The 24,666-nt window shown below is 38.0% G+C and overlaps 1 protein-coding gene across 1 annotated transcript; it reads right to left on the reverse strand.

The window, feature by feature from the left end:
• Nucleotides 1–1,204: 1,204 nt before the first annotated feature.
• Nucleotides 1,205–20,963, reverse strand: LOC125484935 (AP-1 complex subunit gamma-1-like). Its single transcript, XM_048605570.1, has 4 exons — nucleotides 20,834–20,963; nucleotides 14,800–14,960; nucleotides 13,553–13,651; nucleotides 1,205–6,731 (listed from the first exon to the last, which is right to left on the reverse strand). Exons 1-4 carry the CDS (start codon nucleotides 20,925–20,927, stop codon nucleotides 6,630–6,632), a joined length of 456 nt encoding a protein of 151 aa, XP_048461527.1. The 5' UTR covers nucleotides 20,928–20,963; the 3' UTR covers nucleotides 1,205–6,629.
• Nucleotides 20,964–24,666: the final 3,703 nt, after the last annotated feature.

Below are 24,666 nucleotides of genomic sequence, written 5' to 3' on the forward strand. Positions count from 1 at the left end.
ATCAACCGCTTTACGCATGGAACAGGAAGAACAAAAAATAAAATCTCTTTCAAACAGAGGGCAGTGACAAAATGCATTGTTGGTATGTAAACCAGGTGAGTCACCTTCTAAGCCTGCAACCAGAAGGACAAGGGCAGCAATGACATGGAAACTTCAATACTTTTAAGTTCTCCTCCAGGTCACAGATGCTCTTGTCATGGAAATAAAGCACTGTTTCTTCATCGTTATTGGATCGAAATTCTGGCATGTCACAACATTATAGGTCCATCCACACAATGGTCAGCAGTTCAACGCAGGAGCTCACCATCACCTTCAAGGACCATGCTAGGTGATATTTCTTTTTCTCCCCTACATGGGGGAATTGTGCCTTGAGCTGAAGGAGGGACGGATGGAGGGACGGACAGACGGAGGAAGGGAGAGCTTAGGAATGCTATTGAGACTACATAAAGTAAATGGATTATAAAAAGGAAACACTATGTTTTTGCACTCCTTAGAAATTGTGCTATTGTGTTAGGAATGGATGGGTTACATTCTATTCAACTCATTGCACCAAGTATCTTTCTGTCTACGTTCTCCCCCAGAAATGTCGATTAATCATCTTGAACTCTTTCCATTGATGGTCACTGTGCATACTTTCCACCAGCAGACATAACTGTCTGCAGTTAATGTATTTTACGTATTTAATTATCTTGGAACCAGTGTACAAGTAAAATGACACCATTGGAGTGTGCTTCCTCTCCTGCTCTTCTGTAGTTTGTGGTCTGTACTAAGTACACTAAGAGAAGCATATTGTGGACCAAAAGGAAATGTTCAAGTATTTTGTTTATTTTTAGAAAAGCATCCAAGGAAGGTGTAAAAGAAATATTACAATTTTGTTTAAAGCATCTTCTCTGGAGAGGATAATGGTTTTGCACTAATCATTTCAGAAAAGAACTGCACCCAATAACTGTTCTAGATAGATTTGAGATATGCAAAAAATTTACACACCAGTTAGTCTTTAGTTTTGGATAAAAACTGAAGACACCCATTAGAGATGAAATGAGAAATATTTAAGGCATGGGAAATTGTCAGTAAGGGCTATGGATTTGGACAGGGAAAATATTTTATTTCTATAGCACAATTATTTTTAGTAATGAATACCAGTCGTTCGTAACAATCTTATTTAGCCTTCAACATGCTAGTAATAAAACACTGAAAAGGTTAGTTATGGACCTTTCCATTTTTATTAGTCAATTATGATAATTCTTCCAACCCAAAAGACAATACATACAGAATTCTAAAATGTCCCCAGTAAGCGTTTACAACCTTTATGTCCCATTCACTTCAAGATCAAATGAACTTTATTTTGTACAATATCTCAAAAATAAGATTGTAGTAATTGTTTAATTTCCCAATGATAAATTTACTCCATAAAACTTTGAAAGATATAGATGAGGATAAAATATCACAGGCAGCACACCTTATGAAATGGAGGAAAACCACAGGGGAAGAAAAAAGGTGATGCAACCAAAGATTTAATTCCCTCCTTTTTAGTACCATGGAGGTACTATAACAATGTAGTCTTGCAGTAAAAACAATGGAATGATACATTCAGCTTTCAAAAACTACAGGCTCAGTTTCACCAGTCAAATCTGTTAATATGTTTGGTAGTGGAAATCAAGTACAAATCAGGCTATTTACACAGGTTTTATTTTTAAATCATGCATTCTGAACAGAGTTCTAATCAATTTTCAGGAGGTACACATTAGACTGCAATAGTTCAAAATTTGACAACTCCAACCTCCATTTTACACTGTGGATCAGACCATGTTTCAGATCAATTAAATCTTTTATTTTAAGCTCAGCTTCCACAAGTATTTGCCTTGGCAGGAAAAGCTTTTGAAAACTGTCTCTAGCAAAAAGGGAAGTGGAAACAGTCTTCTCCTTCAATCCTACAAACATACTTGCATGTGCCTAGACAGACACTCACCTTAAGGGATACTGATTAATCCAACTACTATTAGCTCTCCTCAGGTACATATTATCTATGTCATCACAACCCCTTCATGTGTCACACCTAAGCTGGCTGTGAGCTTCAAAAGAAAAATTATAGCATCCCAGCAATTTCAATATGTATCTTGCTGTTATGGAATCATCTGAGTAGCTGTTTTTGCATCTAACTCACTCTCATATATATCTATTATTGTAATAAGTTAACCAATCTGGCATTAAGGTGCTGGCAGCTGAGGTGAAAATAACCAACAGAACACTATTTAATCATAGGTGTTAATATTAAAACTGATGCCATTTAAGACTCTTGGAAACATGCATAAAATTTAGGACGGTAGTTCCACTTAAAGATTAATTTACACCCTATATGAATAGAATTAATGAAAACAGTTTCTCCAGGATTAATGCACCTATGTTTTGCTACTAATGGTCCAGTGAAAGGAATGGAGGCAGGACTGATATGGAACTGTGAAGCCATGTGACAAAACAACAGATTCAAATTTGGAGTCTATATAGAATGGTAAAGGTGCTAGTGCAGAAAAAGCCAGTTTACAGCACAAAAATCCAAAGCAATAAAAATACCAGAGATAATGTTGACAGATCAACATGGAACCTGAAAACAAGCTGATCCACATTTCTTCAATGCTATTGCACAGCAAATAAAAGGAATTTAAAATCAGTAGTTAAAATGTCTGCTTTATTTCTCAAGCTTACCCATCCACTTCCCAATTTCTTAAGAAAGGCGTTCCTATATTCTTCCCAGTCCGCAGGACATGCTCAGATCAAATATTTACTGTAATTACAATGTTTCCCTTCTGATATTAGATTCCAACTTGTTTTACATTCATACTGAAATCTCTACTCAAGAGTATGTGAATTCTTGGATCTCCTTTTCACTCATTTTAATATTGACACCTGCCAGCGATTTACAGCTTAAATAACCAAAGTTTAAAAAAAAAGTGTTATGATGGATTTGAACAATAGTCAACACAGCAAATATTTGTAACTTTGCCATTTGAAAGAGCTAACAGGTAGGTGGAGTTGCTGTATTTGGGATATCAAGTTTTTTTTAAAATCAAGAATGCTTCAAAGACAATCTTTGCTCCATCTACACGGTAGCTACATTTTTCAAAACAAATTAAAAATTAGATCTTATATAGAAGTTCTTTCAACTTTTCTAACTGAGATGAATTCCATTTCTTTTTGGAGAAAAACGGATTATTTTACAGAAATTGATAAAGATGTGAAAACATTTTGGGTGATGTGGAACAAAGCCGCAGACTGGAGAATTCAATTTCTGGTTGATTAAATTAACCAATCAGGACGGAAGTAGAAGACCAAAAATAAAACAAATGAAAAAAAAAGCATATTTATGCTCAAGACAGCCAAAAATCAATCTTTACATTTTTTTCCAATCTGATTTCTTGCTAATCTATTTTAACAGGTTGCTAATACGCCGCGTGCAATGACAGCTGACAGTTGCAGAAAAGCCTAAAGTCACAAAGATACAAATTGACGTCATGATCACTAACAACATAGGTAGGAAATCTCAATCTCAGTTTTCTAAGAAATCATTGTACCCCTGTTTAACAGGAAGTTATTAAATGACAGATAGTGATTCAATTTCAGAGGTGATAACTGAAAAAATACTCTGAACTGATGCACACACCAATAATAAAATGAAAGCAAAACATTAAGAGTAGCTAGGTGTTTGTCATTAACATGAAGTAACATAACTGCCAACATGCAATATACATAATATGGTCACTGCTGGTATCTTAATGGAAATCTCTTTTCAACCTCATATATTGAACCTTAAGTAGCCATACTGACAATTAATAAAGCCAACGGGTCACATACTTTAGTAATGCACTTAATTTTTCCAGGAACAAAAATTTATTGCCTATTCTGGTGTCCTATTCATTAACTATTAGAACCTAAAAGTAACTTTGCATGTTTTATGACTCAAAGTGGTTGGTGAAGAGAGTATGGCTGGAATTACTGTTACCTCTATAACAGCTTATTTTGAAGTTTTCATATGGACAATTTCATTTATCAAAATAATTTAAAATTACAAAAGAATGTATGTTCCACTTAAGAAAATTGGCTCAAGTTTATAGTTTTAAAATGGTTAGGGAAGTCATTAGAATAGATCAATTTACTATTGCTTTATCAACTCAAAATTAAACTTGGACTTCAGCTTTTAAAAAGAGTTATCCAAAATAAATGAAATGTACAACTGTTCCATTAAGATAGTGATGTCATCAGATTAGACTGTCCATTAAATGAAATGGATCAATTATTACTGAATAACTTTTGCAGAGTGATGAAAGGAGAATTACTGTAATTCACATTCTTGATGAGGTGAGTGTTATCTTGCAGTTAGTACTGCTACATACATAACTAAGCATGAATGCTCAACATTAACATCAGATATTAGAAATACCTACTTTACCTCCATTCTGTAGGATCAGGATAAATCAGATAAAGCACAGATCCTCCATTTAAATAATGGCGATATATTTCATTTGTTAGAGACTGCATTATGAAAATATTTTTAATCCTATATGTTCATTCCTTCAACACACCATAATAGAAAACCAACTTTCTTCCTTTGCATTAATTGGTTTCATATTAAGCAAAGAAAGTAGTCACGCATTTCCCATTACCAATACAACTTATTTGTCGAATGTTAATTTCACGTGATCCTGCAAACATACTCCAGCTTATATACTGTGCATACAAATCAGCGTATACAGTTAAATCTAACTCCCCTCAAAGATCAGAACCATTTGCCATGTTTTGCAGTAGCTCAGTTTGAAATTGCAATTTCTGCTCTGCCCTATACATTTATTGAAACAGCAGCACTTTTGCAGTTACATACATTAAGAGCATCAAGTATACATACTATCAATTGACCAAGACATTCTGGACTTTCAGTCTGTCCAACATATTTTGATTCTGATAAAATTAAATAGAAATTCTCTTCTCTTCACCCACCATTTAAAAGCTCAACTAAGATGGCAGCTGGAAACCATACCTATAAAAAAAGGTTAGTGGAGCAGTTTTCCTTTGTATTGGAAAATACAAACCATTTTCAAAAAAAATTCCAAAGTTTTAAGCCACTTTTGAATATCACACGGAAAAGGGGAATCATTTTTTGCTTAGAAGCCATTTTCCATCAATCCTCAGTTTTAGTTAGGTAAATCTCAAGATTTAAATTACAGTATCCCTTTTAATTCATCCATATATAGAATCAGAAACTGCCCAAAGTATTTGTTGTTCCTTTAATCCGAATTGTCTTGAAGATACCAAATTAGTGCATTGATTTACTTACATCAGCAGTTCTGTAATTTTAAGTTAATAAAACTGAATAGGCTTCAGTTTGTTTTAATCTTTTAAGAAAAGGAACTTCCAAAGATTCAATTGGACCCAATCATCAACTGACAAATGCTAATCATCTGGCACAAAAAAAAAACTTGTGAACCCAATTTGAAGTAAAAACCTCCAAAAGTAATTACATAATTTAATAACTGTACAAATGCATATCATAATATACATGAAGTTGACCGAGAAATACTAAACTTTGTCATTGACCTTTAATGCAATAGACTTTGAGGAGGCTGAAATGTTTGACTGCTAATAGTTTGCAGGTATGTTCTATGGAAATTAATCTTGCAATAGGAAAATAAAGAGGGGACCAATAATTAAACTCTTTCTGTTCTAGAGAAGTGAAAAAGTAGCATTTGCTAAACTAGTCAGTGCAGATGAAATTGTATCAAAGTATTAGTTTTGCGGACTTGTATAAAAATGTGATTCAAACTTTGAGACTGTTAAGATTATTTAAAAAATAATATGTTTTTGAAAAGAATCAAGGCAGGAAGTCATATTGCTCAAGAGAACAATGACGTGACTAAGATTCTTTGCTGCAAAATCAGATTGTCGCGGACACTTAGACCTCTATCAAAATTCAGCAAGTGAACTGACTGGCACTGTTTTCTGACTAAGCAAACATCAGCAATCCTCACCCATTAGAAGTAGATTTTGGATGAGAAAGCACTGAAGGTCATCATCCAATTAATTACTTGTATTGTTTACAAGTTAAATGCCAAGAGAGGGCAAAAATGCTTTTTAAGACCGTGGTACATTTTATTGAGATCCGTTGTTGAATGGTTTGAAAATTATTACAGTATAGAACCTACTGCAACCAATTTATAATGCTCTCCCCTTCAAGTTCCTAATAAATGTGTGGTAAGTAGTTGAAAACAATAGCTTCTTATGTGCTGAAATCTTGCAAAGCTGCTGGGCACATACTGACAAACTGGTTCACTTTTCTGTGCAAATGTTCCAAGTTCTGCAAAGATCAGTGGGGTAAAGCAGGAAGATGTGTAGTGCGTACCACAAGCAGATACTCCAACGATGAACATGATGGTGATAGAGACTAATATGGATGTGTTTTGAAAAGTGATTAGCATTTGTAGGCATGATATTCCTCAGACTTTGTTCATTAATTTTGCATCTCGCATTGAGGGCTGATATACATGTTATGATGTTGTGCATAAGGGCACTCTTAGGATATGACGTTCCCAAAGATTTACCAAAATCCACTTGTGGAAAAGAGGTCGTTGCCATCCAAACAATCACTGCCACGACTGAGGGGGAAAGTTATTTACTTCTGCTAAATCTTGCACTGGTGATCCATTAAGGTTATACGTGATCTTTATCCTCATGCGAAGTTGTTGCTATAAAAAAAAAGACAAAGACAAACTGATCAACATTAAAGGAAAAGTTAAATAGTCATGCAAGGCACTGGACCAGGAACCCATAAGTTGTAACATCATACTCTCTCAGTTGTGAACTTGAGCTTAAAGCCAGTCAGTAACTTGCAGACTACAGCCAGAAGCAATGGCCATGAAATTACTGATATTTGTGGGAATTATGTAATTGGGTACCTGCTAAACCAACCATTGGCAATCTGTGACTGGTTTGCATTAAATGGCTGAGCAAGCTATTCAATTGTAAAACCATTGCACTGTGCTCATCAAAATAGAGGTGAACAATAAATGTGATTCAATGTGGTCCAAAGCATGTGAATAAAGGAAAATAATTAAGAGATTTAGCTGCAAGATGACTATTAATCTGGGTATCATTCAGTTTAAAAGACCTTTACTAAAGAGAAAGCAAAAGTTTAAAAAATCCGACAAAAAAAAAACAAAAAGGGAATTCCAATAAGGATATCATTCCTGATGACTTTACTTTTAAAAAAAAAGTTGAAACTTTAACCATTAAATGAGTTACTCAAAATTTCGCTACATAAGAAGAGCACTGTTATTTGCACCATCTAACACAATTAATTATCATCCATTCCACAGACGAAGAGATTTCAGCATATGAGACAAGCATTTAACTTGTTCCGTATTGTTCACTCAAACTGATATACAGTTGCATCTTTCAGCTTTTGTTTTATTTTAAGGAGATTCTCAGCCATTTTCTTATACTGCAATCAATTCAGCACAATTATTCCAGCAAAACTATCACATTCTGCACCTTGTCATATGAAAATGCTACTGCAGTTTTGATCCCATCCGTTCTGTACCCATTTCTTGTCTTCAATTTACCAACTTAGGGGGAGGCAATGAACTAGTGGCATTATCACTGGACTGTTAATCCAGCAGCTGCAGGTAATGTTCTGGTGACAGAGGTTCAAATCCTGCCATAGCAGAAGATGGAATTTGAATCTAATAAAAAAATCTGGAATTAAGAATCCAACGATGAAATCATTGCCGATTGTCAGTAAAAACCCATCTGGTTCATTAAAGACCTTTAGGGAAGAAAGCTGGCATTCCTTACCTGGTCAGGCCTACATGTGACTCCAGACCCACAGCACTGTGGTTGAACTCTTAAATGGGCAATTAAAGAATAAATGCTGGCCTAGCTGCTGATGTCCACGTGCCATGAATGAAGAAAAAATCGTTGGAGATTATCTGTCTATTGTCTATTTCTTATTTAATCTTTTCAATTGCAAGGCATATATTTTGTTTTTAAAAAAGTAATGACCCTCAGGGTATGGACGTTTTAGCAAAGCTGACGAAGATGGATGTTTCCAGTAGTTTCCTGGCTATTTTTAATCTCAGTCCAAACTCTCAAAAAAACTATGGTGGGATTTGCATTTGTGTCCTGAATTACCAGTCAAGACTGATCCAGAAAGATTAGATTATCCTCCAGCCATTCTTCATTACTTGGACCTGACACTTGTGTTATTAACCTGGTCTAAATTTCCATGCTTCTTTACATCTATCAGATTCTTCTTGTAATTACATTTTAAAAAACTACATACGACATTCCAGATAAGTCTGGTTAGTATTTTGCACACAGAGCAGTTGGCAGCATTTTTTGTATTTGATCCCTACAGAATAGAATCATAGAATTTTACAGTACAGGAGGCAATGTGACCCAGTCTGTCTGTACAGGCTCCCAAAAGAGCACCCTGGCTAGTCCCACTCTCCAGCCCTATCTACACAACCCTCCAACTTCAAGACTTTCAAATATATATCCAGCTCTCTTCTGAAACCTTCTATGGAATCTACCTCCACCACTCTCCCAGACAGCACATCCCAAATGCTAACAACTGAGTAAAGAAGTTTCTCCTCATCTCACTCCTAGCTCTCTTGCTGACAATCTTGAAATTGCGACCCCAAGTCACTGACATCAACTAGTGGAAACAGAATATCCTTGTTTACCCTGACGAACTGTTCATAATTTTGAACACCTCAGTATGGTCACTTCCTCATCTTCTCTGCTCCAAGGAGAAGAAGCCCAATGTCTCATCTTTCCTTATATCTAAAATCCTTCATTCCTGGTATAATTATAGTAAATCTCTTTCAGACTCTCCAGGGCTTTAACATCTAAACTTAAAATTGGTACTGAGAACTGTGATCTGACCAGTGATTTGCACAGGCGTGGGTAGCATCACTTCCTTGATTTTATACTCTATACCTTTGTTTATAAACCCTAGGATCCTATAAGCCTTCTAAACAGCTGTTCCAACTTGCCTGGCTACCTTCACAGAATCAGGCAGGTGAACCCCAGGGTCCCTCTGTCCCTACACTCCTCTCAAAGTTGCATTATTGAACCTGTATTGTCTCCATTTTTCTTCTACCAGAATACATTACCCAACACTTTTCTGCACTGAAATTCACTTGTAAGGTGTCTACTCATTTGGCTAATTTGTCAATATCTCTCTGAAGTTGCACAGTATCATCCTTACAATTCTCCCTGGATTAGTATCATTTGCCAATTTAGAGATTTTGCCCTCAACACCCATCTCCAAATCATTTTTATAAACCAGAAAAGCAAGGTTCCCAATATCAATCCCTGGGGAACAGCACTTTCAACTTATCTGAGAAATGCTCATTTATACCTACCCTGTTTTCCTATTTTTTTAGCCAACTTCTAAATCCATGCTGCCAAGGATTCATCAATCCCAAACATTTCTAATTTGCAAACCTATCTGCAATGTAGCACCGTATGCTTTTTGAACGTCCAAATATACAACACCCACACTACTACACTCATCCACTGCCTGGGTCACCTCGAAGAACTCAATTTGTCAGACATGACCTGCCCTTGACAAAGTCATATTGACTGTTTGGTACTAACATTTTCTCCAAGTATATATTTACCTTATCCTGTATTATGGCCATCAATTTTTCCACTTCTACTCTAGTTTCCTGGATCATCCTTTGTTCCTTTTGTTAACAATGGTGTCACATTTGCAATCCTCCAGTTCCCAGAGACTAATTCTATGTTCAGAGAGGCCTGGAAAATTTCTGTCAACGGTTCCACAATTTGCTCCCTTAATCTCAGCAATCTAGGATGCATACCAACCTTAGTCATCCAAGGTATTCTCGCTTTGGATACCTGTATTTATTTTTCATGGTAATGCACCTAGCTTGCACCCTATTCAAAAGCAGAAATTGCTGGAAAATCTCAGCAGGTCTGACAGCATCTGAGAAAAGAAATGAATTAACATTTTGGGTCTGGTGACCCTTTGTTTTTGTTTCTGATTTACAGCATCCGCAGTTCTTTCGGTTTTTGTTTAGTACTGCACCCTATTCATCTCCCTTTTGAAACGCTCCCATTTTTCATCCACTGTTTTATCCAACAAAATATGTTTCCAATCAATGTACTCCAGTTCAACTTTTAGGCCCCTAAAATCTGCCTTTTTCCAGTCTGGGAGTCTTAATCGTTGACTGATTTGTATCCTTTTCCAACACAAAATTGAATCATTATTACGTTATAATTGCTATTTCCCAAATACTTCCCCCACTCTGATGTTTTACTTGGGTTGTTTCATTTCCTAGGACCAGATCTAGCACAGCCCCCTCCCTGGGAGGTCTGGAAACGTACTGTTCCAGGAAGTTCTCCTGCACACATCGCAGGAACTTCTCCCCTTCCGTGTCCCATACACTACCTTTTTCGCAACCTATCCGAGTGTAACTGAAAGCACCAACCACAATCCTGTTTGTCCTGCAGATTTCCATAATCTGCCTACAAATGCTCTCTTCAACTTCCTCCCCATTATTTGGAGGTCTATAATAAAACACCTAACAAGGTCACCGCTCCATTCCTGTTTCTTAACTTCAACCATATAGATTCTAATTTGGCAACTACATCAAGGGCAATTACACTACCTTTCACAAAGGCTGCTATATCTTTCCCCTTTTACCCACCATGGTTTCTACTAAAAGCCTTATAACCCAAGTAGTTAAGTATCCAGTCATGTTCTGGCTTAAACCACGTTTCTGTCAATGTTACTATGTGATATCCGCCAAAGCAATTTCTGCTTCCAGTTTCCCAAGTTTGATCACAACACTCTGTGCTTTTACATATATGCAATTTAACTCTTCCCTTATCTCTCCCTTGTCCATTGGAAGGCAATCATTTTCTGCTCACTGGCAATATTGGAGCATTCCCTCAATGCCTTCTCCTCATTCACCATCTTCTCTCTTTTGTACTCTCTGGTCGTTCAAAACTAGGCCCATTCCACCCTCATTACACTATTTACTTCTCAACTGGGAGATTAGTTCTTTTTCTGCTCAGGTGAAGCCCATCACTTCTGAACAGCTTTCTCCTTTCCCAAAAATGATCTCAAATGCCTCTCCTTCTATACCCCTTGAGGGGTGCCTCAAGTCATACATTTATCTCCTTGATCTGCCTTTGCCTAAATGGTGAAGCTCATGGCACAGGTAGTATGGAGATTACTGCCCTGGAGGTCCTGCATTTCAATGTACTCATGAAATTGATCCTGCAAGACCTCCAAGCTGTTCTTGGCTCCCACGTGAACCACTATTAGTTTTTGTTCACTCTCCCTTCCCAGAAGTTTATCCAGTCATTATGTTCTGAACTCTTGCACCCAGGAGGCAACAGACCACATGGGACTTCATGATCTCAGCTGCAAACAAAACTGTCTATCCCTCAAACAACTGAGACCCCCATTCCTACTACCTTACTAATCTGCCTACCAGACTCTCTTTTCCCAAAGTAGCCTCAGGGACCATGATACTGTGTTTTCTCTCATGTCATTCACCATTGGCTCAGTCATGCTGCTCAACAGACAGACATCTAAAATTTCACACCTGGACCTGCTGCCTCTGCCTCTTGGGGAATGGTCACCCATTCACCTGCCTCTCTACACCCCTCCTTGCCTATCATGATGTGGAGTGACCACTCCCTCAAACAACTGATCCAAAAACTTCTTTTCTTGTATGGTTTGTAGTGAGGAGAGTCACTACTTAAATTCAGCTATATGCTGTTCAACAACTGCTACCCTCTGGCACATCACACAGATATGACTGTCCTGATGTCTTGCGGATCCAAAACCTCCCACACATTTTACATCTCTCCAGCAAAAAACAAACAAACAAACAAACAATCTACAGTCAGTCCCTGGGTTGCAGAGAATAACGAAGGAAAACAAGTGAGCTTTCAAAGTAGTTCTTCCAGGTCACTGTGCCACAATACCAAGGAGCTGAATGAATCCACCTTCTCCCATTGTTAAGCAGCTAGATCTCCAGTTGAATAATTCCTGGAAAATGGCTATGTCCCAGATCAAAAATAAATCACCAAAGATTTTTGCTAATTGCAGCCACCCGTTGGCCTAATAAGAAATGGTTAAAAGTTTTTGCGCACAGACACCATTAAACAATTAAAAATTTACTATTAAGCTAACCAAGGTGCACCAATGAAACTAGTAAATGATGTAGCATAGTTTTTGTTATTTAAAACCAAAGACATTGATCAAAAATGTTAATTATTTGATAAAGCCATTTTAACTGTATTAGTAAAGCTGCATATCATGAAGGATAAATTTTTAATACAAAACATTCTAAGACCACCTCTAAATCATGCTGGTTCATGGAGAATTTGACACAATGTAAAATGAGTTTGAATGGGAATTTGGATGGATGTGAGTGGCTCACTACAAAGTTGTATTAATTTTCAGGAGAAAGTTGATTTCTGCTTTTCCACTGTGAGAGGAGTGAAGAGAAACAAGGTTCATCACTGCACAGCAAATACAGACAAGTTATTTTTTATGTGGAAGTGGCACTGTTAGCAATGTCTGAATCAGATGTTGGTGAATAGTATGTCATACAAAGTACATATTTTAACAAATGTAAACAAAATGCGACATATTAAAACGTACACTTCATTCACAACATGCTTTGGCAAGTGGATGCCTGCAGAACAACATTGTCGTATGCTCTCTGAACGACAACCCAAGTTAGGTTAGATGGAGGGTCTAGAACTTGCGGTATTGAACTTTAATATGACTCCTTAACATCTCATTTCTTACCCTTAAATGTATCTAGGTGAAGCATATTGGCATGCAAAAAACAAAAAAAAAAACTCAGCCTAGTAAAGTAACAGCCTTGCTTAAATTGCAAAGATAAAAAAACTAACACTATATTTGAAACCATGAAGTGCAGCAATGATTTTAACAAACAACACTGCGCTTAAATAAACTTGAAGTGACAGAGATACACAAGTTATAAACAATGCCTTTGGATCACGGAATGAGTTTTATGGATGTGACCATTATTGTTTCTAATATAGCTGAGATTATAATTTATCTTGAACGTACGATTAAAAGTTATTTTTATCAGGAGAATCGATAACCAGAAAAACATGTTTCAATTCCACACATTTCAAGTTAAATTTTACTTTTAGTAGGATTTCACTGATAAAATCACTTTGAAAAGTGTCAAAAATTTGATAATTCAGAGTAAAATATATTTGAATTTCACTTTTTTCTCCTACTAAATAAGAATAATTAAATTATATACAAATTATTCATTCTGTAAGTGAAACTTGACAATTTGACTTAGAAATGCTGAATTTTTGTCTTGCAACTCCCAATACTTATTTTAGGTAAAAACGTTTTTGAAAAGCCTCTTCGTGCAAAGAAAGCCAGATCAGGACTAGAAAGACAGCACCTAAAGATTTTTCAATTATTGTCAAGAATCTCATACAAATTGAAATTTATTTGAAATCTATGACATACCTTCTGTGGATTAAGTACTTTAATAACCTGTGTAACAGCTCCTGCATTTCGTGCTGGAATTATGTTATTACTTGGAGAAAGAAGCTGCAGCTGAAATGTCTGCAGAATTTAAGAGATAGATAACACTGATATTAGCATTCAAAACAGACAACAAATCACAATGTTAACTAATATTAGAAGTATCTTGGGTTTATTTGAAATATACAATTGGAACAGTTAACTGAACATGTGGGTAAAACAGCATTGTTAGACAAATTCCTATTATTTCAATTATAAGACAAAAATCAGAACCGTCAAGATCAAAATGATGACTGTGGTGATGCTTTCCTCGATTGTGCATTTAACAATTCTCTTACAAAGGTTGTCACTTCGCTATCTTCATATGCGAACGTTAAAGCATGGAAACAAAACATTTGCTTAATTTCAGCTGAATGATTGCAGGAAGGCCGATTATCTGAATAGCCATAAATTTAGACAGGGGAACGTGCAACAAGACATTGGTATTCTCATGCACCAGTCACTGAAGGTAAGCATGCAGGTGCAGCAGGAGGTAAAGGCGGCAAATGGTACATTGCTGTTCAGTGAAAAGAATTCCAGTACAGCAGCAGGGATGTCTTGCAGCAACTTATACTGGGACTTGGCGTGACCGCATCTGGAATAGTGCGCAGTTTTTGTCTCCTTATCAGAGGGAGATTCTCCTTGTTATAGAGGGAGTACAGCGAAGGTTTACCAGATTGATTGCAGGGACAACAGCAGTGAAGTATGAGGGGAGGCTGAATCAGTTACGATTATATTCACTAGAGTTCAGAAGTAATGAATGAGGATTGCATAGAAACCTATAAAATTCTTACAGGTCCAGACAGACTAATTTCAGGAAGGGTGCTCCTGATGACAAGTGAGTCCAGAACAGGGTAACAGTCTAAGGATATGGGATAAACCATTTAGGACTGACAGGAGGAGAAATTTCTTCAGAGAGTAGTTAGCTTGTGGAAATTGCTACCACAGAAAGCAGTCAAGGTCAAAGCACTGTATGACTTCAAGGAGAAGTTCGATACAGCACTTACGGCTAAAGAGGATGGGGGTGGAGAACAGGATAGAGTAGGATGATCAACCATTTTCATAAAAAAAAAATGGTAGAGCAGGCTTGAAAGGCTGAATGGCATATTTCCTGCTATTTTCTATGTTTCTAAGCCATTTTCTTAAAAAAACCTTGGCCTAACAGTACATTAAACCAGGTAAATACATACCTTTGGTACTGCAGCTTGAAATACAAAGTCAGTCATGTCTCCATCTGTGGAGTTGGTAGCACTAATTGTAACAACTGTTACATTGGGATTTGTGTTGGAACGTTCAAAGTTGAACTCTATTTTCAAACCACCTTTACAGTATGCTGTGACAGGAGGAATGCCTATGGAATAATAATATACATTTAGCGACAACACAGCATTTCCACTATCAACATGGAGGTCAAATTTTTCTGCTGTTCAACTGTTCATTAGAGGTATTTTTCTTGACCAATGGCCTGACCAGTTCAACACCAGTCCAAACATTGAGCAACATGCCCTTTAACTTGACTCAAACACTCCAAAGAGGTGCTGGTGAGTATTTATACTGGCTCTAATTAGGTCTGCAAGGAATGCTCATTGTTCCACTTTTCCCTGGGTGCCTTGTTAATCTCTTTTGCATGTACAAGAGCACAATTGCCACTTCTGGCTCTCACATGGAACTGAAAAAGTCATCAGCTGTTCCCGGCTTTTAGCCCTCCTATATCTTTCACATGATCCATCTCCAATTCTTTTCTTCCTTTCCTCAACTCCTTCAACTCAATTTCTGGAAGTTACCTATCATTACCCATGAGTTCCTCAACCAGGCTTTGACAGGATTCCAATTCAGACCATCTGATTTTGCAATCTCCATCATGTCTGTTCTACAATGTCACTATCTAAACCAGAAATTCTGAATTGCTTTTGTTATTTAGCCTAACTATGCCTATTTCATTTCCTCCACTATCTTTTAATGCACCCACAAGATATTGGTGGCACCAGCATTCATCATCCATTCCTAAATACCCTAAAGTGGAGGTGGTGAGCTGTGCATGCGAACTGCTCCAGTCCTAGAAGTGCAGGTACACTCATAGCGCTGTTAGAGAGGGACTTCTGGGATTTTGATCTAACAATAGTGAAGGAACACAAGCTCCAAGTCAGGATGATGGTGTGTGGTTTGGAGGGAATCGTGCAGCTGGTGGTACTCCATGTATTGGCTGCTCTTGTCCTTCAAGGCAGTAAAAGGTTGAAAGTTTGGGAGGTCATGTTGAAAGCAGGTTTAGTGAGTTGAGTCAATGCATGTTATGGACAGTACACACTTCTGCCCTGGTTCAGGGAGTGAAAGTTAAAGGGTTTAGATGGGATGCAAATAAAGTAGTTCTTCAGTCCTGAATGGTACTGAGATTGTGTACAAACATCTAGACAAGTGGACAGTATTCCATCACACTCCTGATTTGGGCCTTATGTATAGTGGACAGGCTTTAAGTCATCAAGAGGGAAGTTGCTTGCTGTAGAATTCCCAGCCTCTGACCAGTTCTTGTAGTCAGTATTTATATGGCAGGTGCAGTTCAGTTTCTGGTCAATGGTAACCTTCAGGAAGTTGATAAAGGGGGATTCAGCAATGGTAATAACTTTGAATGTCAAGGCACAATAGCTGGATTCACTTATTGGAAGTGCCACTTCTAAGGCACAATTATTACTTGCTACTTGTCAGCCAAAGCCCGAATAATATCTCAGCCTTGCTGCATTTGTACACAGACTGCTTCAGTCTCTGATGAGCCATGAATGATGCTAAATGTTGGACAATTATCAGTGAGAGAGAACATGCCCAAATCTGACTTTATAATGGAGGGAAGGTCTTTCACATAGCAGCTGAAATGGCAGATGGAGTTCAAATTGAATAAACACAAGGAATTGCATTTTGGTACAACAAACAGGGGCAGGGCTTATACAATTAATGGTGGGGTCTTGGGTAGTTTTGTAAAACAGAGGGACCTAGGGGTGCAGGTTTGTAATTCTTTGAAATTTGCGTCACAGGTAGACAGGGCGGTTAAAAAGGCATTTGCACGCTTGGTTAGAGACAAAAAAAAACTGCAGATGCTGGAATCCAAGTTAGACAAACAGGAGGCTGGAAGAACACAGGAAGCCAGGCAGCATCTGGAGGAAAGGAGCAGTCAACGTTTCGGGTATTACCCTTCTTCTGGACTGGATGTGGGGATGGGGGGAGTTGCAGATAAAGAAATCGGACAGGCGTGGAGATGGAACTGTGGTCATAGGTGGACACTGGTAGTAGGTACGACCTGGCTGATTGATCGGAGCCAGGTCTCACCTACTACCAGTGTCCACGTATTACCACTGTTCTACCTCCAACCCTGCCCCCTCTTTATATAGCACGCTTGCCTTTATTGCTCAGTCCTTTGAGTAAAAAAAAAAGTTGGAAAGTCATGTTGAGGTTGTACAAGACATTGGGGAGGCCTCCTTTGGAGTCCAGTTCTGGGTCACCCTGTTATAGGAAGGATATTAAGCTAGAGAGGGCTCAGAAGAGATTTACCAGGATGTTGCCAGGCATGGAAACTTTATGTTATAAAGAAGGGCTGGATAGACTGACCTTTTCTCCCACCGGAACGTAGGAGGTCGAGAGGTTTGTAAAATCATGAGGCATTTAAATAGGGTCAATAGTAGGTGTTTTTTCCCCGGCAGGGGGGAAGCAATTTTTTGTTTAACATAGAAGATGGTTTGCACGTGGAATGAATTTCCTCAAGAAGTGGTGGACGTGGGCACAGTTACAATGTTTGAAAGACATTTGGACAAATACATGAATAGGAACGGTTTGGAGGGATATGGACCAGGAACAGGCACAGTTTAGTTTGGGATTATGTTCAGCATGGACTGATTGGGCCAAAAAAAGTCTGTTTCTATGCTATAGGACTGAAAATGGCTGGACTGAGGACACTACCTTGGAGGAACCCTTGCAGTGATGTCTTGGAGCAGAGAGAACTGTCTCCAACATCTGCAACCATTTCCTTCTGTACTCTGTATAACTTCGATTAGTAGAGTTTTCCACTTGATTCTCAGTGAATTCATTTTTGCTAGAGCTACTCGATGCCACACTTGATCAAATGAGTGCCTCATCTACTTCTTCCTGGGCAGACAATGAAGAGTTCTCAAATCTATCTGCAGACTCTAGAATCGACAGATTGTTTGCTATTGCTGCCAAACAGCAATATACCGCCAAACACGTTGATGCCCATCCCCTTTTTGCAATCCTAAGGGACCAATTGCCACATAATACATTATATGAGCAACTACTGGAGAGTGGACAACCAGCAGAGATGTAGCATCTATCCTATCAGGGTTCCAAATGTTCATTTTGGAGTGATTCACTTGCACTTAGTTCAACTTTTTAATTGCAGAATTGCAGCTTCTACACTGACGAAATCAAGCGTAGATTAGATGTCTGCTTTGTGAAACATCTTTCAGTAAGCAAATCAGAACTTGAAATTCAAACCATTCACCATTTTAACTCAACATGCATTCCTCTTGGCTATTGCCTAACCACTGGCAGCTATGCCTTTAGCTGCCTAGGCCTTAAGCTCTAAAACCTTTCCAATTCCCTAGGTTTAAGAAAGTCCTCAACATCCCTCTGGCAAATGTTTGATCACATAGCCATGTGGCTCAATGCCAAAATTTATTTGGACTTTGGGATATTTAACCACGTTAATCGTATAAATAAACACAAGTTACTGTTGTTTATCCTTATCCTATAATATTTCACAACAACTCAATGCAAGTTGGAGAAAAACCCCATATTCTTATCAGGTACATTACACCCCCTATCTCAACAATGTTTTGAATAATTTTGAACAATATATACAATTTTTTCTTGGGCAGCAAGTGCTATTCTCCCGTCACCGTCAATTTTGTATCCGCAATACCATTCTCGCTGTTATTCCACAGGTTTTCAACTTTACTGGCAAACCCATTACGTTGCATATTTTCAAACACCTTTAGTAGGGGCCACAAACTGAATACTAATTGCATTAACTTTAGAAACACCCCCACTAAAATCAAGTTAGTTAAACATGACTTGCCATTAACAAATTGCACTGGCTTTCCTCAATTATTCCATCTTAGTCCAAAACTGTTAATTTTGTCACTCCTGTCACTAAGGTTTGGCTGGTTAGTCTGTAAGCACTAGGTTTAGCCTTACAAACTTTTTTAAGCAAGGGTGTAAGATTTGCAATTCTCTCAACCACCACCCCATATATTTGAAGAATACTGCCATAATGTCTTTCTTACTTTCTTCATCATTGAGTGTACCCGATTCTGTCCTGGTGCTCAATTTTAAGGACAGCCAGTTTTCCTAATACCATCTATCTAGTATTTCAACTGCCTCCTCTAATGTTATACCTTTGCCATCACCATCAATACTCATTTAATATCTCAGTCATGCCCTCAGCCTCCATAGAACAGTCCCTCTCCTGGTCCCCAAGTGGGCCCACGTATTTTAATAACACACTTTTACCATTAAATGCCGAGAAAAGAACTTTTGGATTCATTTTGTTGGCTCCCAGTCTCTTCTCATACTCTGTCTCTGACTTCCTTATTTTATTTTCCATGGCTGCTCCAAACTTTTTATATTCAGCCTGGCTCTCACTTCAATCATGAAGTGTTACAGACACCCTTTTACTGCTTTTATCTTACTCTTTCTTCCATCATCCACAGAGCTCCAGCTTTGCTTGTCCTAACCTTTCCCAACATGTGAACGTATCACAACCTACCAGAACCATATTCTTTAAAAGCAGCTTATTGCAGGTAGGGCTGCCAACCTTGGATTCCAATTTAACTGGGCCAGATCATTTCTTGTCCTAATGAAGGATTCTCATAAAATGAAACTACCTTTACTTTGGATCAATCCTCGCTGTTGACTTGCCTCATTCCCCAAAACCAAATCCAGAAATATTCTGATCAAGAAAATTCTCCTGAACCTCAACAGCTTTTCCTCCTCTCTTTACTCTGTTACTATCCAAACCTATACTCTGATAATTAAACTCCTCCATTTTAAAACACTGCCATTTTCATACCTCCAATTTCCTTACAAATTTGCTCCTCTGTTTTTCTTATTAGATGGTGGTCTGTATGATATTTTATCAACACCACTTATGCTCTCCCTTTCTTTTCCCAACTTTTCTGAACGCCTTGTTTTCATGTTATTCATACCTAGTCTGGCCCTTTCTTCAGTCACGCTACATTACTATAGCATCATATCCACTTTTGCTCACTCACCTTATTTATCAGATTCCAAGTATTTACATTCTTGCAATAATTTGGAGCTTAGTGTGCCCCCTTTTAATGACCTCACCAATGATTCATTACTTCTAACTCTACTGTTATCATCTCTCCTAACTGATTCTTTAAATACCTTCTTTCTCCTTCCTATCATTGCATCCTGGTTCCCAACCTTCAAATTAGTTTAAACTCCAACAGTTTAAACTGGGAGTACACTGGCCCATTTCTATTGAAAGGCAGTTAGCTTGTACATGTCCCTTTTTCTCCACAACCTGTCACAATGTCCCAGGAATCCAAAATTCTTCTCTGGCTGCACCAAGTCTCCAGGTGCACGTATATCTGTTCTATCCTCCTATTTTTATACGCATTAGCTCCTAGTACTGGTAATAGTCTGGAGATTAATACTTTTGAGGTTCTACTTTGTTCAACTCCCTAGACTCTGACTGATATCTTGTTCTCCTCCCATTCCCTGGCTTTGTACTTGGAGAAGCCATTTGTTTCCACTATTGCTAGTTCTGATACAAGGTGATTAATCTGAAACAGAAGCCTCGTTTCTTCGTCTATGGAAGCTGGCTGACCTGAATTTTGCAGCATTTCGTTTTTATTTCAGATTTCTAACATCTGCAGTGTCTTTACAACTTTCAGTATTCCAAGACACTTTCATGAAAACCTATGCTAATCCTCTGGTCTAGATGAATTACATTCATGCACTTCAAAAGGACTTGGTTTGAGGATCAAGTGGCAACTCACTACCATCTTCAAGGCCAAACAGGATGGTTAATAAATGTTGGTTGTGCCACTGACAAATAATTCCCAAAAATAAGTTAAGAAGTTCTTTTGGATGAGAGCCGTGAATTGACCACATGGAACTATTCCATGATATTTTCACGTGAGAAAAGTACTGAGAAATAAATTTTGACCATTCCAAGTGGGGAAAAAAAAAATGTACCTGAAGCTAGATCATTGAAGACTTGCTGTGATGCTAGACCATCTAACAGAAAGGGAGGCTGTGAAACTTGTGGTGCTTGGACATTTATTGGCATGGTTCCACCTGCAAATTAAAATCACAACTTAGATGATCTATCAAAAGTACTTTCTGAAACAGTAGCTGTGAAATAGCCATATTTTAGCATAAACGATTCTAACTAACTTGGTCTAGAACATTTATGGGAATGTTTTGTACTCAAAGACCACAAGATTTTTTAAAGAAACATTGCATAACATATTACAAGTACAAATACAGGTTTTGTGTAACAATTATAAAACAAACATATTAAAAAGTGACTCACCACTGGATGCATTCTTTTCAAAAATAATTTTTTTTCATATAGCATGGGTACAAACTGTTAGTGCAGTATTTTACTGAGAAGTTGTGGTGTCTTAAACTCATGAAGAATATATTTGATTTGGGTGGGGTCAGGGAAGCAGCAAAGGCTGCCTCTTAAGAGGAGAGGTAAAGTAGAATGGGCCAAACAAGATTGGAAGAGAATGGGTGCCTTCTTGAAACAAGGTTTCAAAGGACTTGATAGGGTGAATGTTGAAAGGTTTTTCACCCTAGCTGGAGGTCTAGAACTGGAGGGGCTTAATGTCAGGATAAGGGATTCACTATTTACAGTGGAAATTGGGGTTCAAGAAGCAACATAGCCTCACTGCCTAAAATTCTAAACTTCTACCAATGAACCATAATAGAGAGAGTGATGTTCTTAACAGTTCAGAAGATCAGGGTGGTAATAGATATTTGACCCAGAATATCAGCTGTTTCATCACAAATACTGTCTGACTCGAGTCTATTCAGCATTTTGCTTCTCTTTCAGATTTTCAGCATGCAGAGTAAATTGCTTTTGCATTGGAAAAAATAGCCTTATGGAATAGAACATAGTAACTTTACAGTCTGCCAAGTGAATTTACTTGCTCTGAATATGCAACACGCAATTTTCAGTAAGGAAACCTACCCAGCACAATTTGCCATGGACAAAGCTAAAACTGTCAGGTGAAGTTAAAATGCTAAGAATACTCAAGTTTGACAGCATCTTTAGAGAGAGAAATGGAGTTAATGTTATTTGTCCTTACTCCAGAGTTCCAGCATCTGTAGTAGTTTGCTTTGATCTAGAGAGGTCGCATTTTAGAAGAGGAAACTGCTCATTATCTGGCCCAAGTAAACAGCCAGGCAAGATAAGGAGTTGTGATAAAGGAATACAGATTACAGCGGAGGCTGAAACAGGTGGGATAGTGGTGAACAGTTTAAGATCATTGTTTTTTTTTACTGCTGAAGATACATGCTACATCATTGTGGAGACAATATCATTGATGAACCAAAGTTAAAAGGTGAAGGATGGTCACTGATTGTTGTGCAATGTTCAGCATAATTCATGACTCCTCAGATATTGAAGCTGTCAGCGTCCATGCACAGCAAGACCTGGACAGCATCCAGATTTGGGACGACAAGTAACATTCATGCCATCCTCAACGAAAGAAACTAACCATTACATCTTGACATTTAGTCATTACAATCACTGAATCCTGCCCCCCACACACCCCACTACCAGCAATTTTCATTGAATTGGAACTATCTGGTCTTTCCTCCGCTGTCCCCGAATCAAAATGCTGCAGCTCCCTTCCTGAAAGAACTGTGGATGTCCCTACACTCCAAGGTATGTAGTGGTTCTAGGTAGTAGCTCACCACCACTTTCTCCAGAATAATTAAGGATGGCCAACAAATGCTGGCTTGGCAATGTGTACACTCCATCAGTGAATAAAATAAAAAGCAATTTCTGAATGCAACATCACTTGTCTGAGAACAAGCTGGATTTTAAGTCTTTATTTTGAACAATAAAAAGCAGCAGGAAAGATTGTCCTTTATTGGAATTTAACCCCTTTTTGATGTGGCTGGGACAGAGGGAGATGTGCAGCTTAGGTGGACTGGACATACTAAATTTCCATTGTGTGCAGGCCAGGTGGATTAGCCATCGAATATGAAGGGTTACAGGGTTAGGGAAAGGGTACCAGGTTTGGGTGGGATACTGTTTGCGGGGGGGGGGGGGGGGCGGTGGTGTCGGTGCAGATTTGACAGACCAATGGCCTCTGATTGTGTGTGCTTTGAGACTTGTGACAAATTTTGCAAGGAGTGAAGATAGATACCTTAACTGTAGGATAGCTCTTTCAGGAGTTGATACGGACAAGATGAGTCAAATAGTCTCCTTCTGCACTGTAAAATTCTACGATTCAATGACCAAACACTGTGGTTGAAGTGTATCACTGGTCATTTTAAGGAACACCTTAAAGCAGGAACAAGAGACGCAGAAGCAGAAACATGTAGGGAGGAAATAACATTTTACCTTGTGGTTGAAGGGATGATCAGCTAAAGTGAAGCTATAGTCAAAACTGGAAATGTTCACTGGGTCTGAATTGGAGTATGGATATTTTGGAATTTTGGCACAGATTACAGAGATAAGGAAGGACCAGACCATGTATAGTTTTAAAAACAAATATAAAGACTTGAAAATTAAAAGGCATTGCTTAACTGTTAAGCTTCTTTTCGAAGGTTAAGTAGTGACAATGCTGAAACTTACCTCTGCTTTCATTTGGTTGAGCAATCATTGAAAGCAATCATTTTTGAATTGCTCACAACCTTGCCAAGTTTTAATTTTAAAGAAATTTGCAACACAAGTAACAGGTGTAGCACATCTACAAGGTTTATTTCCAATTGTACTCTTCTGGCTAATATTTTTAAACCATGCATTCAAGAAGAAAAATCTGATTACGTATACAACAAAACTAAGGAATAAAAATAAATGAACTCCTGTGCATGCTCCATAAATGCAAAAAGTTTGAAGTCACAATGATTTATGGTGAAATAATCTTGTTTAAGGTAGTATTAATATGCAAAATGATATCGTTTGAAATATATCACAATCCACATGGAAAAATATGCTGACATCCCAAGTCCCAATACTCCCAGATTGTCACAAGTTAGATTTAATCAAATTACTCAAAGGCCCCAGTTTTTATCTCTGATGTGCTACAGCTAACTGTAAACACTGACAAAATTCCTGTAATTAACTATTTATTACAAATAATTCAATTCCAACTACTGGTAAACCAATAGGAGTTATCAACTTAAAAGTCTAACTTGAATTTGACCTCTTCTTAGTCCCCTACCTATGCATGTAGACAGACAAATAAAAACGTTATTAGTGGAAAAAAAATGTTAGAGGGATATAGATCAACAGCACTAGTCCACAGGAGTCAAAAGGTGTCCTGTTGCTTCTTCCAAGTCCTAATCGTCTTATTTCCAATTGCTTTCAGTTCTTTATGCAGGCACAGGGCAGTGGCACACTAAATTGTTCAGTCTCTCAGTCACTGGTTAGAGGCAGCAAATAAGTAAAATAGCTACACAAAACAGTTCATTGCTGCTTCTCTACAAGAGGAAAGTGTTTTTTTTTGGAGAGCCTGGAGACCTTCTACTGCTGTATTGCTCACACACAGGCTGTCCGCCTGCTTAAGAGTCAGAATTGTTGTCATGCTAAGCATTCCTGATCCGTGCAACTGGTCCTGATTGAAAAACTAATCAACAGACCGGTTCCGGGAAAAGTACCCTGAACACCCATAGCATCAATGAATCCAGTAACCACTCCCAACACTTGAACAATGTAACAAAAGGGCAATCACTACCGTTCTTCCAGATCATAGGCTTACTGTCTGATTAGAGAGACAGCTGGTTTAACCTGGGGATTACCATGCCTCAGGCGAGGTGCAAGATTGAGGAGAGTCTTTATGGTAACC

Source organism: Rhincodon typus, chromosome 15 (assembly GCF_021869965.1).
Source record: "Rhincodon typus isolate 14 chromosome 15, sRhiTyp1.1, whole genome shotgun sequence".
NCBI classification, from domain to species: Eukaryota; Metazoa; Chordata; class Chondrichthyes; order Orectolobiformes; family Rhincodontidae; genus Rhincodon; species Rhincodon typus.